The sequence below is a fragment of the Trichosurus vulpecula genome, chromosome 1, assembly GCF_011100635.1.
Source record: "Trichosurus vulpecula isolate mTriVul1 chromosome 1, mTriVul1.pri, whole genome shotgun sequence".
NCBI lineage: Eukaryota > Metazoa > Chordata > Mammalia > Diprotodontia > Phalangeridae > Trichosurus > Trichosurus vulpecula.
Window position 1 is genome coordinate 63,084,447 of NC_050573.1, and position 15,426 is coordinate 63,099,872.

The window sequence follows — 15,426 nt, forward strand, 5'->3', positions numbered from 1 at the left end:
AGGAGGTGGAGCCTATGTGTGCGGAGGGTTCTTCCTTGGCCGCTCTCCAATGAGCCGCACATCCCGGCCGCTGTACAAGGGAGTGGGCCGGTACGGCTGTAGTCGGTTGTTTTGATTGGTCAGGCCCGGGACCCGGACTCGGACTCGAGGATTGTTCCTGTTCCGGTTCCGGTTCTGGTTCCGGTGGCTGCTCGGCAGTCACCATGATTGGGGACATTTTGCTGTTCGGGTAAGGGACCCCGGGATTTGACTGGGGCCGGGAGGTGACTCTGAGATGGCCGGGGGAGAAGGTGTTTGGGGGCCACACCCTTCCTGACCTCGCTTTGACCCCTTTCAGAACGCTGTTGGTGAACGCGGGAGCCGTGCTCAACTTCAAGCTGTGAGTGACGCGGCGGCCCCCCCCTCGCCCCACCCCCGTCTGGTCCTCTCCCCCTCCCTCTCTCTGAGGCCCGCCCCCAGTTTCCTCTGCCCCCCTTCCTCCAAGTCTGCCCTGCCCCCGAGACCTGCCCCTGAGGCCCGCCCCTAGCTCTGCCCCGCCCCCCAGACCTGCCCCTGAGGCCCGCCCCCAGCTCTGGCCCGCCCCCAGCTCTGGCCCGCCCCCTCCGCCCTTCCGGAGCCTGGAGACGCACAGCCTGCCTCCTGGGGAGAAACGGTCCCAGGCGGGCACAGGCACCTGTCATAAAGACCCGGGCACGTCCTACAGAGCTCCTCCCCCATCTAGATACCCCTGTCCCACTGTGAAGCCCGTGTCCTGTATCATCTTCTCATTCATAGTCACCCTGCCACGTGCAGAGACTCCCCCCTCTAGATTCTTGTCATTGTCAAGAACCTTTGGCCCATTTAGCGCCTCCTAACCACAGACACCTCTTTACCCACCTAGGACCCGCCGCACACGCTCCTTATCTCTAGAAACCGCTCACACAGTTAGAACCCCGTGCCATCTGTAGAACCCTTTTACTTATATATATGACTTTGGACGAGTCACCCTCCCCCACCCTTCATTTCCTCATATGTAAAATGAAGGGGTTGGACAAGATAGGCTCTGAGCTCCATCATATAGAGCTCCCTCACCTGTGGATGAACTCATCATCCACATAGAGGTCTCTCATCTAGTGACCACATAGGACTCCCCATCAGGTGTGGAGACCTCACTCCAGTTGCCTTTGTGGAATCCTTAGGCATCTAAAGAACCGATTTTATCTTTAGAGAGCCTTTTGTCCCTATATAGAATTATGGTCACCCTTGGAATGTATATTACTCACAGAGGCCCTGTGAGATGTGGAGCTTTGTCATTTTATGATTTCTTTATTTTTTGGTTTTACCTGCATGCATCAGTTTTAGCTCTCTTTATATTGTATTGAAATGTCCTACTGTTGTTCCCTGCCTTATAGGAAAAAAAAAGACACCCAGGGGTTTGGGGAGGAGTCAAAGGAACCAAGTACAGGTGAGTCCAGCAAGTACCGGTAACTCCAGCAGCCTATAATATTGAATGATGCAAACAAATAAGGGCACACTGGTTCCATTCTTCTTATCAACAGAATTGATAATGGATGATGCCTCTCTGTTTCAACAGACTAGTTCCCCTTTCTGGGCCTCAGTTTCCTCATTGATAAAATGAGTGGGTTGTGCTTTGATGATCTCTGTAGTCCCTTTCCAGTTCTGAAGTTTTTCTGATTCTCTAATAGCCACTTGCAAGTTTATCGACATCTGTTTGCTCAAGATGAGTCATAGAATGTTAATGTTGGTTAAGACCTTTGTGGTTTTCTGATTCAGCCTTCCAACCCGTGTGGGAATTCCCTCCAGAACATCTGTGACCCCTTCAGTAACAGAGTTCATTTATCTCATGAGGCAGCCACCTGCTCTCTGTCAGACACCTCCGCTACGAACTGGTTAAACCAAAGTCATGACTGTATATCCTCACAGAGTCTTACACATGTGGGGCATTCAACTAAATAGCCATTAATTTGTATTAGGGGAGAAGGCAGAATTCAAATTCAGCAAACATTAAGTAGCTATCTGTGTTAGAAGCCCTGTGTTTGATACTAAGGATCTGAAGATAAACATAGATAAAACAACATAGACAGTATTCTTAAGTATTCTACCACTCTGATAGTAGAGGATGAAATGCACAAGTAGATGGTGATACAGGTAAAAGAGAGATTACTTTCCCTTGGGAAGAATGAGGCAAAAGCTTCAGAGAGAAGGTGGTACTTAAGCTGAGACTCAAAGGGAAAAAAGCATTTTGTTGGGAAGAAGTGTGGGAAAAGTGAATCCCAAGTATAGGGGAATGGTCACCACAAATGAATGGAAGTCAGAAAAGGAAGGTTGCTTTTGGAGAAAAGCTCATAGTTGGATTTGTCTGGAGCTTAGAGTGAATGAAAGGAGCAAAGTGAAAAACAAGGCCACAAAGATAGGTTGGAACTATTTTGTGGAAGACCTTAAATGTCAGGCTTAGGGGTTTGTAGTTGGTGCCATAGGGGCTGGGGAGCCGTGGAAGACTGGAACAGGGAAGTGATGTGGTCAGAGCTTCTGTATTAAGAAAGATTACTTTGGCAACAGTGTGAAGGCTGGATTAGACAGGACAGAGACTGGAGGCAAGAGGATGAGTGAGAAGCAATGATGGTGGTCCAAGCAAGAGGTAAGGAGGGCAGAAGGGGGATGGCACTATAAGGGAAAAGAAGAGCTAGATGCAAGAGCTATTCCCAAGGTAGAATCATTAGGACTTGGCAGCTGTTTGTATTGGGGTCAGGTATGAGAGGGGTTGTGGGGCTGAATGGCAGGGAAGAGTCCAGCCTGCACTGGAGGTCCCCAGCATGGCTACCTGGTTGGATGGTATAATAAACAGGGAAGTTGCTGACTTGGGGGGAGAAAGATGATGAGTTCAGTTTTAGGCACATTGCTGTTTAGACACTTACTGCGACTTGTCTGTCCAGGCAGATGTATCCAGGATGGAGTTAGAAAGGCTGGCCTGGTAGAAATGGGGAGAAAATTTGTAATTCAAAATCTTGTGGAAATCAATGCTGAAAACTAAAAATATTAAATAAAAAAATAAATAGAAAAAATTTTTTTTAAAAAAAAAGAAAGGCTGGCCTGAAGCTGAGGGGAGAGAACTGGAAGGCATCTACAGAGATGATATTTGATATGCCCCAGGCGTGTCCCAGATCAGTGTGGGAGAACAAATAGAGATAGAACCTGGGGAAGCATTGCATTCTTCAGTCAGAAGGAAGATGAAGAGCCAGAAATTGAGCCAGTATAGCCGAGGAGTAAAAGACTGAGAAGGGGGGGGTTGTTAAGGACTTCAGTACCAAACAGAGGGTTTTATGTTTGATCTGGAGGCTATAGGAAGCCCCTGGAGCTCACACCTACTCCCTAATCCAGCTCTTCTCTGGCCCTCCAGGGCCTCCGTCTCAGCTCAGATTCCACCTGCAGGCCCTATTCCTGCTCTTTCCCCCCACCCCTGAGTGGTCTTGCCTTCTTCCATATCACTTTTAGGTAGAATGTATTCTCCTCAAGTGCAGGGACTGTGTTTGCCTTTCTTTGTGCCCTAGTTCTGGGCCTCAGTTCCTTCATCTGCAAAATGAAAGGATTGACCTTGGTGGCCTTGATGGAAGCTTCCTTCTGCTCCAAATGTATGAACTCAGTTCCAGCACTCATTTTACTGGCCCATAGTCTCTCTTTCTCTCAAAGCAGACTCTTAGATTTCATACAGGGTGTGATCCTGAGGCTGGGCTTGTGTGCATCATGGATGTTGCGTCTTGCCCATATATGCCTTTTCTTTTTCACTGCAGGGTTCCTCCATTGGCAGCATGTAGGCGAGGGTTCCTTCTGACTTCCTATTTCCTATGGGGCACTACAGGTTCAGAAGATGAGTGTGGTTAGGAAGAGGCAGTAGCCTGAGTGTAGGGAGATTCACTTGGGATATTGACAACACTTCTTTGTGTCCTGTTTTTGCTTCCTCTGAGTGCCATTGCTGGGCTTCATTTGTCAGTAATCAGAATCATTATGGGCATATATGATCAAAAACAGTGGGAACCCTTGAGCTGAGGCCAAGACAGTTAACTGGGCTGGTTCACTGACTGGGAGTGACGTCTGTGCCTTGAACAAAAAATACCCAAGACCTTGGCCTACCTTTCCAAGCATATTGTTTTATTTTCAAAAACTCCTTTCAGTGCCTTTGTTTGGTATCCTTGTTAAGGCCTTTCATTCTCAAGCTCTGGGCTCAAAAGCTGTTTTCTTCAGGGATCTGCTAGCAGAGACAAGCTCTATCTTAATCAGTTTAGAATTGTAGCCTTATCCAGTCTTGGAGCTGGAAGGGAAGTTGGAATCCATTTACTCCCAAAAAAGCTCATCTTCTAGGTGAGGAGATCGGCCACACGTGGGGAAGTATCTTGCTGAGGGTCTCAGAATAGTGGGTTATGACTAGAACCTAGGTTTCCTCACTTGAGTCCAGTGCTCTTTCCACTGAGAGCCCTCCTGTTGTCACCATGCCAACTTTGGAGGGAAGAACTTGGCTTACCTTTTAGGTCTTCCCCTCACAGTCTAGACCATAGTGACTAAGCTGAAAACAACAAATTAGATTTCTTTAATACTCAAGGGAGTATGATTTGCGAGTAGGGGGAAGAAGAATGGATTTGGTTCAGATCCTGCCTTTTCACTTACTGCCTATGGGATGGCATTTACGGGGAGCCGCACAATCTGAGTGTTCGTTACTTTCATTGACAGTGACACATAGGTGACTTACATCACCAGGCTGGCTTGAAACTCAGATGAGTTAATGTAAATACAGTGTTTTTCAAACCTGTAAGTGATATATAAATGTTATTAAGAAAAACACACAGAAGTCTGATTTTTCAGTGTAATTTATCACCACACAAATATTCTAAGGGAGCTTCACAGGCTCTGAGCTGGAAAGGCCCTTAGAGGCTGTCAGGTCCTTCCTATCTTGTTTTACAGGTATGAATGTCAGAGCTGGGACTTAGTCCTAGATCGTCTGAATCCAGGGCTCTTTCTGCTGCACTGTAGCACGTTATGCTAAATGCAAACAACATTTACTTGGTGTATCTTGACTTTTCAGGTGACAACATCAGGGAGTTCTTACTGAGTCTCAGATACTTTCGAATCTTCATTGCCTTGTGGAATATTTTCATGATGTTTTGTATGATTGTGTAAGTATGGTTATTTACCTTTTGATTTTACATAATTGTTGTTTTGCTAGAATAACTTGAGCCCTTTTCTTACAGTATTATGACAATTAGCTGTGTTCTTGAATCTTTTAAAGTATTGAAATCATGGCAGAGTGGGGATTCCTGTTGTGCTTTTACTGTTGGAGAGGCAGCCAGGTGGAGTAGAAGGATTACTGGATTTGGAGTCTGGAGAGACTTGGCTTACCATACCACTTCTAACTTTCTAGCTTTGTGACCCTGAGCAAGTCACTTAGTCTCAAATCTCTGCTCCTCATCTACAGAAAGAGGAACTTGCCTGTAAAATTGTTTCATCCACAAAAAGGAGATAAGAATAATAGCCCTGATATCCAGTAATTCTTAGAAGGCCTTAGGGAGATAATTTGTATAAAACACTTTGCAGTCCTTCCCTGGGGGTGGGGAGCTGTCTCAGCTTGAATTATCTGTAGGAGAATAGAAGGGAAGGACTGGACCTGCTAACCTGAGGCCAGGAGACAGAATCATGCCTTGGGAGCCACTCTGGACAGAGTCACAGAGTAAGCCCACAGAGCAGCTAAGGAAAGATAGAGCCCTTTGCCTAGATTGTGATGATAAGGAAATGACTTGACTTGTGTAAGCTTACACAAGGAGTAATGGGCAGAACTAAGTAAGGGTCAAGCCCAGATCTTCTGACCTCACAGCCTCACATCACTTTTCTTCTTTCATCTTTGTATCCAGAGGCATGGTATATTACACATAGTAGGTACTTTAATAAAGATTGATGTGAAAGAATCCCAACCACGATAGTATCACACTTCCCCCTCACTCCCTTTTACCAGGCAAGAATTCTGTGTGGGTCTGTGTGTATTGAGACAGCTTGGTATAGTGTCACGATGCCTTACTTGGGAGTCAGAAAACCCAGGTTTGAGCCCTAGCTTGATTAGCTAGCTTTGTGATCTTGAGTAAATCATTTTCCTCTTCTAAAAAAAAAATTTCTTCATCTGTAAGACGGGAATGATAATATTTATATTACCTACCTCACAGAAATGTTATGGAGATCAAATGACAGCACATGTGTGATAACACTTTGTGCTCTGTAAATTACTGTGGTACATTCTATCTCCAACAGTCTTGAAGGCTTGAGGGCCTAGATTTTGACCAATCCTCCTGGCTTCTTACTTCAGTGAGCACTGACCTGGATCTAGAGACGGGTACAAGTAAAGAATAGAACTTCCTAACTTGGGTCTAGGCAGAATGAGACGGTTAAACTAAGGCTCTCTTTGCCCACTTTGTAAAGCTGATCTTTCATTAAAATTGACAAGAGCCTTAAGTGGGTGGGTAATGGGAAAGGGCTTTATATTCTTTTGGGGGAAGACAGGAACACTAATAAAGTTGGTAGAATTGTGAATTGGTCCAAGTGTTCTAGAAAAGAGTTGGGAATTAAGTTAGAAAAGTGACCAGAGTGCTCATGCCCTTTGATTCAGAGTCTTGAGAATGGGGTGGGTATATCTGGAGTTAATTGTGATAGAAAAAACAAAATCACCAATAAAACTTACTGCTAATAAATTCCTCCAGAGGCTTAATGAAATCTGGTGGTGTTTAAGAGAAAAAGAGATTTTGGAATGTCGTTCCTGGGTTTCCAGGGACTTTTTCTTTATAGATTTGTTTTGAGGTTGTTATGAGAAAACGTTTTGTAAGCTTTAAACATGAGTTCATATTTTATTGCCTCTCTTGGTTGCAGTTTAGTTCATGGAACTAAGTGGTTTCCAGTTCTCAGCTATGTGCTAGAGCCTCGGCTGCCATTTTTATTTGGATCTGCCAATGGCAGCAAGCATTTGTTAGATTCCAGCTCTGTCCTAGATACTAGTCAGAGCAAATCTAAAGATATGTAAGGCTTGGTCCTTGCATCCAGGACCTTTTAATAATAGGAAGTGTGCAAAAAGTCAAACTGAAAACTAGAATTTGATTAAGTGCAGAAAGGTAGCGGAAAGGAGAGAGTGTTGAGGGACGCCAGGGAGAGTATCTTAGAAGATGGAACAGCGGGGCCTGGAGTATAAAGAGTCCTGGTTGAGGCAGCAGCCAAGCTGGGTTTGAATCACATCAGCCACTCACTTAAATATGTTACTGTGGGCAAATCATTTTATCTTTCCTAGTCAGTTTTCTCATTTGTAAGAAAAACAAAAGCATCACTACCAGAAAACAGTGGGGATGGGGCAGCTCAGTGGATAGAGCATCAGCCCTGGAGTCAGGAGGACCTGAATTCAAATCTGGCCTCAGACACTTACTAGTTGTGTGACCCTGAGCATAGGGTCCAGTTGCCCTCTGATTAACCCCGATCGCCTCAAAAAGAGGTGGATAAATTATTCCCACTGCTAACCACTCGAGGTTGTCTTGAGAAAAATACTTTGTCAACCTCAAATGTGCACTGCAATGTCAACCATCAGGCAGTGATGGGAGTAGAACGGTATTTGGAGAATAAGGAATGGGGTAAGCAAAGTGTTGAGGTGAGAAAGCACCGGGCATGTTCAGGGGGGGATGGATCTTCCTTTTTGGTTGGAGCATGGCATATGTGAGGGGGAGGAGTGTGGAATGAGACTAGAAGGGTGAGGTAGAGCTACACTGGGGAGAGACTTGAACGCTAGATTCACTCTATTGGGCCTTTTATTCTCTAACCAGGAGGAGCCAGCTACTCAAGGCTTAGGAGCAATAGTGTGATAGCAGACCTGAGCATTGGCTCTGTCCTCAGCACTCTGGCCTGTTGTCTTAATGTTGCTTCGTTAAGATCCTCAGCATTCGTTGGGCTTCTGCTGACATGGAAAAAAATATCTTGAATCTAGTAGCTCCTTCTCTCTTCAGTGTTGCTGGAACATGGCTAAATTTTCAAATGTGTTTTTCTATAGAAAAAAATACTGTAAACAAATTGGTTCCATTTCAGGCAGTTATGTCAATAAACCTGGGGGCTATGAGAGGAATGTCCAAGAAATAAGCAGAGTCATTATTTTTCTAGGATTAAGTGCCTTTTTCTGGGCACTAGCGGGGTGGAGTACTAAAGGGTTTGTGGCCCCATCAGCTACTCTACTTGACCCCTCTTGGACCTCAGAACAGCCGTACTCTTACTATACGGTCCTTGTTTCCTACCATACCCTGGGTCAGCTTCCTCTGGGGATGAGGCAGGGATCGAGGGATGTAATCAGGCAGTTTCCTGAACAAAAATACACCCAGGAGTTTTTTCTTTCTCACTGATATTTCTGTCCTTCATTTCCCACAGGTTATTTGGCTCTTGAAACTCATGGCTTGAGAACCAGGAAACAACCTTATAGGATGTTGATTCTCCGTTCCTGACAACTTTGAGAATGTGTTTGACCAGAAACTGTTGACCTTCCTGCAGAGTAAAAGTTTGTGGGACCATGGGTGGGGTGGGGAAAAGATGTATGCAAAGCTCACAAAGGTCCTTTAGCCACAGTTTTAATTTTCAAAGGACACTTTAATGCAGCCTCTGAAATTCAGCTCAATTCACATGGTATTTGTTATTTTGAAAGGGATCAAAAGTGCTGGGGTAAGTGTTCATTCCTTCCAGATAAAGAAATAAGTCTAAATCTGATGAACTATCCTCTAGAGAGTTGCTTTAGAAGATCTGTGTTTAAAATTTATTTTTTGTGGACCCTATTTTTGGTTTGAAAACAAAACAAAACTGGTATTTTTGTAGTTCTCCTACTACCTGTGCACTGCTTGGTGGCTGGTCAGGTTTTAAGCTTCAGGGTGGTCCTTTTCTTTCTAGAATTTCTAAGTAATGAGGGTCTAGCTTTGCTGGACCAGAAAGTGATGATTGCACTGTGACTGGCAAGGTTCTCATCCCTAATTCAGGATAGATGTTCGGGCCCACTGGTTAGTGTGCTAATTTACTACATTACTTTAGGGAACAGGTACTCCTTTATAGGAGAGGCTAATTTTAACACCTCGACAGAGGGAGAAAGGGAACCTTTATGGATTCAGTGAGACACTTAAAAGATTTAAAGAAGCTCAGCTCTTAGTGTTTGGTACCAGCAATTTTTAGGGAAAACATTGTGAAAGCTCTATCTTCACCTCAAAGCCCTTTTAGTCAAGGTATTTTATTAAGTAAGGGCCAAGATATTGTTTAGCTTTGATATTAAGGCTACATTTTAAGTGTTTAACCTCCCCGGGACTGCCTTTTTAAGTGGTAATTTAAAGGGCAAACAGATTGGCACTACTATATGTAATCCAATGATTTTTGTACTTCTCAGCTTCAAAAGCAAAGAAATAAGAAATTAAATTGCCAAAAGGAAACTCTGGGGGGCAGATCACTACACTCAAGATGACTCTTTTGTTATTGTTCGTTTTTAAAAATTCTTTGTTTGTGAAGAATCCCAGGGAGGAAAAAGGCAAATGTGGAGACTTGCAGAAATGAATACTGAAAATAAATAAAACTCATCTGTAAAAGGGGTCTATGGCTTATACTTTCTTTACTAAGAAATTGATGTCATTCATATTTCCAGTTTCATATGTCTCAGAGGGGAAACACAAGGGATTTGCTTTGGAGTGCTGTTAAAATTCCATTCAATCCACTGAATATTTTTTAAATTGTTACTGATATATTTTGTTTTAATATTATCCACATTTCCCACTGTATCACTATCCTAACCCCCTCCCAGAGAGCCATCCTTAGAGTAAAGAATAAGAAAGAGGAAGAAAGAAAAATTCAGAAAACTAACTGACAGAGCAAAAAAGTCTTGGTCATTGTAATTTTGCACCATTTGGCTCCTGCTGTTATTTAGAAATAACATGCAACAACCACCTGTTGTAATCATTGTGTGTCTTCCAGATTCTGCTTACTTCATTTTGCAGCACTTCATATGTGTTTCCTTGCCTCTGTGTTCACCATTTCTTACAACATTACGTTCATGGACCTCAGTTGGTTTAGCCAGTCCCTGGAGTCCCTGGTCATCCACCTTGTTAACAATTCTGTGTTACTAGAAAAAGTGCTACTAGAATTATTTTGGTATATATGATGCCTTTTTGTCATTGACCTCCTTAGGGTATATGCCTAACAATAGAATGTTTACATCAAAAGGTATGGACATTTTTGTAACTCTCTTTGCATAGTTCCAAGTTGTTTTTCAGAATTGTTGGACCAATTCCCAGGCCTACCAATAATATGTATCCTCCCAGCATTGATTGTTTCTGTCTTTCATCAACTTGCCAGTTTGTGGGGGGTGAGTGAAGCCTTTGGTTGTTTTGATTTGTATTTGTTATTACTAAGGATTTGAAGCATTCTTCCTTATTGTTAATAGTTTGTAATTCTTTTGAGAGCTATTCATATCCTTTGACCACTTATCTTTTGGGGAATTATCTCTTAGGGAATGGCTTTTGGTTTTATGTATTCATTATTTCCCTTGGATATCAGACCCTTATTAGTGATATTTGATACAAAGTTTTTTATCCCAGTTGACTGCTTTCCTTCTTTTCCTAGTTGTTCAGTTTTGTTGACTGAATGCTTTTTAATACCTGTTCTTTCTGTCCCCTTTTCTGTTCCCCTTTGTCTCCTTGTTGTGCTCTCTGCATTTGCACACATTATCTCTCATGCCTGGAATGGACTTCCTATATTCTCTCCCCTTTCCCCCCACCCTCTTTCAATTCCCTATTCCTTACTCCCTTTTCTAGTGAAGTTATTCTTTTCTTTCGAAGCCCAGTGCAGGAGTTACCGCCTTCATGAAGCCTTCTTGGATCTACTGAGATGAAAGTTGTTGGTCTTTCCCTCTTTGAAATTCTCCTAGCTTTTTGTCTGGTTTTGTCTTTTTACTTTCTTCATTCTACTTTTTTATTTCTTCCCTTTCCCCTGCCATTAGATTGCAAATTCCTTGAGAATTTGTTTAATTTCTACATTTGTATCCCTACTATGCTAAGACACAGTGACTTGCACATAGTAGGGGCTCAATAAATGTTTGTTGTATTCAATTGCATTGAACTGTCTTGGGCACTGGGGGTGATATAAAGATGAATAAAGCACCGTTTGCTCTTACGGAACTCACAGTCTAGTTGGAAGGAGGAATGGGGAGTATGGTACATCATAAATAACTACAATACAAAAATCCCTTGACTTTCCTTAATATTGAATAATAACGCTTCTATGCAAATACCAGTTTAGACCTAATAAAACTTTTGTCGTAGGTCCTAAAAACTGCGGTGTTTTGTTCAACCAAGCTTGGAAGTCTTTCATTTTTCAGCTCAGCCATAGAAGCTATTCCTTAAGCTTCTTAGGAGGCCAGATGGTGTCATGGTAAAAACATTGACTTGAGAGTCAAGAGAACTAGGTTCTAGCTCTGTCAGTTACCAGCTGTCCATCCTTGAGCGAGTTACTTGATCTAACCTCTCTTGGCCTTAGTTTCTTCATCTCATAGAATGAAGTTGTTGGACTAGATTCAGACCCCAAAGATCCCTTACAGCTCCAGCATTTCTTTGCAGTTGATTGACTTGCCAGAAACACAGGCAGCATCTAATTTGTAACTAGTTTATATCTGGTAAACTCAATTACATGTATGATTTTTATGATAGAGTTTATACCAAAGAAACAGACTTGATGAGAAATTGAGAAATTCTATTCTGACTCTGAAAAAAGTGTTGATTATTTAATAAACTAGTAAATTGATTCATATGTGGGAATGACTGCTTCTCTAAAGACCTTTCCTCTGCTTTCCTGTGGCATAGAAATGACCCTGCAAGTTTAGGTCCTTCGAAGTTGGCAGGTTTCAAGTACCTGCCTGGTGACAGGTTGTACATCTGTCACCTGAGGATCAGCATAACTTAAGTGTGAGACGGCTCATCATCAGAAGGCTGGCTAATAGGGAAAGGATTTTTTGACTACAGCTACCCCTGAAGACCATCGTCTGAGGCAGGGCTTCTTAAACTTTTTCACTTTCAACCCCTTCAGTGCTGGAGGGCATCAAGAGCTATGTAATCTGTATGACTGGAAGTAATGAATTAATTAGTGACACAGTAGGTCTTTTGAAGTGCCGAAGACAGAAAAGAAGAGTTTAATACTAATGATTGTTTACATGAATTGTAGAAAAATTGAAAAAAATTACAAATATAAAAAGTATAATATAAAAGCAGTAAAAATAAGCAATTTACAGGTAACAAGCAAAAGAGACTATGAATTGTGCTGAATACAGTTCAAGAAATATGAAGCTCTCATAATATGCATATTATAAATGCTTAATAATTTTTCTTGCAGAGTCTGCATATTATAAATGCCTAATAAGGTACTTGTTTTAGGGAATAAAAGAAAGTTTAGATAAGACTTGGTCCCTTGGTTTCTTATGGAACTTAATAGTTTTGTAGGGATGTTCAGTTGTATGTATACAAGTATAATTTTTTTTTATTTTTTTTTAATTAATTTATTTATTTTTAGTTTACCACACATGGTTTTACATAGTTTTGAGTTCCAGATTTTCTCCTCTCCCTCCCCCCTCCCTCCCCAAGACGGCATGGAAGCTCATATAACTGTCCTGTATAACTTCGCATTGAATTAATTTATGCACTAGTCAAGTTGTGGAGAAGAATTTTGACCAATGGAATGAATCATGAGAAAGAGGAAACAGAACCAAAAAAAAAAAAACCAAAAACAAAAACAAAAGAGAAGCAAAAAAGGCAAGCATTTAGTGCGCCTCGATCTATATTCAAACTTCGCAGTTCTTTCTCTGGATGAAGATAGCATTCTCCATCGTGAGTCCCCGGAGTTGTCCTTGCCCCTTAGGTTGCTGAGAAGAGCACAGTATGTCAGGGTTGGTCCTCACAGAATCCATATATCTGTGGCTGTGCACAACGTTCTCCTGGCTCTGCTCCGCTCACTCAGCATTATGTTGTGTAGGTTTTTCCAGGTTGTTACGAAGTCTGCATCATCCCCATTTCTTATGGCACAGTAGTATTCCATCACCTTCATATACCACAGCTTGTTCAGCCATTCCCCAATTGATGGGCATCCCTTTGATTTCCAATTCTTGGCTACCACAAAAAGAGCTGCTATAAATAGCCTTGTACATATGGGTCCTTTTCCCACCCTAGAAGTGGTATTGCTGGGTCAAAGGGTATGAACATATCTTTAGCCCTTTGGGCATAGTTCCAAACTGCTCTCCAAAATGGCTGGATCAGCTCACAACTCCACCAGCAATGCAACAATGTTCCAATTTCCCCACATCCTTTCCAGCATTTATCATTTTCCTGTTTTGTTATTTTAGCCAATCTGAGAGGAGAGATGTGGTATCTAAGAGTTGTTTTGATTTGCATTTCTCTAATCAGTAGTGATCCAGAGCATTTTTTCATATGCCTATAGATAGCTTTAATTTCTTCCTCTGAAAACTGCCTGTTCATATCCTTTGACCATTTCTCAATTGGGGAATGGCTATACAAGTATAATTTAAGTTGGAAAATTATATATGCGTAAGAATACAAAGTATAGAGGAATGAGTGAATGTAGAAGCATTTATTAAGTGCTTACTATGTATAAAGCATTGTGCTGAGTGTTAAAGAGATAGAAAAGCAAGACTGTCCTTGCTTTCAATGCCAGGGGTTGATTACTTTTTACTAGAAGAACATAGGGTAGGGAATCAAGGAGGTGTTCAGGCAGAGGTAACTTTTGAGCTGGGCTTAGAATACTGGATAGGATTTCAGTAAATAGGAAATAAAGGAGAAAAGCATTTCAGAAGCACACAAGCAAATAGCATGAAGGTAGAAAAGTGTGGGAAAATTCTTCACGTAAAACACCTCCAGTACCTTAGGGGTGAGTTTTTAATACAAGGTTCGTTTGTTGGCAGATGCCCTGGGATTAATCAGCCCTAAGTAAAGGGTTTGAAAGAGACTCATTTCATTCTGTGGCTGATGAGAGCAAATAGTGATGGTTGGCAATGGGCTCTTTTATAAGAAGTTATGAAGCCCTAAAGCAGGAGGAGCCTCATCTAATCCCTTCATTTTATAGGTGGGGAAACTAACTTAGAGGGAAAATGAGTTGCCAGGATCACAAAGTCATCCCCAGAAAGCTTTGGTAATACTAGTGGCTGATTTAGGACTAGAATCAATGGGGCTTGATTTTTAGTGCAGTTCAATCCACAGGCATTTTAAGTACTTATGATGTGCCAGACACTGTGCTACACTCTAGATACAAAGATGAAAACAACTGTCCTTGCCTTCAAAGAGCTTACATTCTATTGGGGAGACTCCATGTATGCACTAAGAGATGTAAAAAATGCATAAGTAAATAGTAAAAAAAAATTTTTTGTGGAGAGGGCTTTAGGAATTGGGCAGAATCAAAAAAGTCTATGCAGATAAGTGACACCTGGACTGAGTTTAGAAGAAAACAAGTGATTCTGAAAGACTAAGGTAATGGAGGAGAGCTTTCCAGGCATAGGAAACAGTTAGTGCAAAGGCACGAGGTATTGTGTGATGAGCAGTAAGAAAGCCAATGGGCAAGCCATCGAATGTGGGAAAGGGAGTATGGCCAGAATGGTAGTTTGGGGCCCAGGCTTAAATGCCAAACAGGAGCTTATATTTGATCCTAGAGGCAACAAGTAGTTAGTCATTGGAGTTGATTTAGTGAGGGAGTGATCTAGTTAGAACTGTGTTTTAAGAAAATCATGGATAGACTGAAACAGAGTGACTTTAGGCAGGGAGTCTGTATTAGGAAGTTATTACAGTAGTCCTGGTAAAAGGTGATAAGTGTCTGAACAAAACTTGTGGCTACATTGGTAGAGAGAAAACAGACGGGAGGAATGTGAAAGTGGAAACAACAAAATCTGGCAACTAATTTGGATAGGAAAATTAAGGATTTGTGGATAATTCTGAGGCTACAAACCTGGGTTACTGGAAGGATCTGGATGCCACTTGATCATTTCAGAAGATCTGTGATTTCATCATTATGGGTGCCTCTTCCAGCATTGTAGATCATAGATCTACCTAGCCTTAATAGATAAGCTTCACATGTTGGCTGCTCTGCTCAAGATGGCAGAATAAACGTAAACCAAACAGTCCAGAGTTCTCAACTACTCTAGTAAGGATGAAAGAAAGATCACTGGACTGAGAGATGATCAAGAAAATCCAAAGAGAAACTAGTAAAAACATTTTGCCAGGCCAGATCTTCACAGAGACAGCCAGAAGCCTGTGAGCAATAGGGAAGATAAAAAAGCCCTTGATCTGGGAGGGCAACAATCAGAATGTTCCTTGGATCGTACACTCTTCCTCCGTTATAGACAGCTCAGGG

At 42.2% G+C, this 15,426-nt stretch overlaps 1 protein-coding gene across 1 annotated transcript; it reads left to right on the forward strand.

The window, feature by feature from the left end:
- SMIM7 (small integral membrane protein 7) lies at nucleotides 1-11,196 on the forward strand. Its single transcript, XM_036766791.1, has 5 exons — nucleotides 1-229; nucleotides 338-379; nucleotides 1,392-1,444; nucleotides 5,075-5,165; nucleotides 8,428-11,196. The coding sequence occupies exons 1-5, from the start codon at nucleotides 204-206 to the stop codon at nucleotides 8,441-8,443; spliced, it is 228 nt and encodes a 75-aa protein (XP_036622686.1). The 5' UTR covers nucleotides 1-203; the 3' UTR covers nucleotides 8,444-11,196.
- Nucleotides 11,197-15,426: the final 4,230 nt, after the last annotated feature.

Excerpts from the sequence above, each read along its gene's own strand:
- SMIM7 (XM_036766791.1), top strand. The coding sequence starts at position 204 with ATGATTGGGGACATTTTGCTGTTCGG. Across the intron at positions 230-337 it reads GGGGACATTTTGCTGTTCGG|AACGCTGTTGGTGAACGCGG; the intron begins GTAAGGGACCCC and ends GACCCCTTTCAG. Across the intron at positions 1,445-5,074 it reads GTCAAAGGAACCAAGTACAG|GTGACAACATCAGGGAGTTC; the intron begins GTGAGTCCAGCA and ends TTGACTTTTCAG.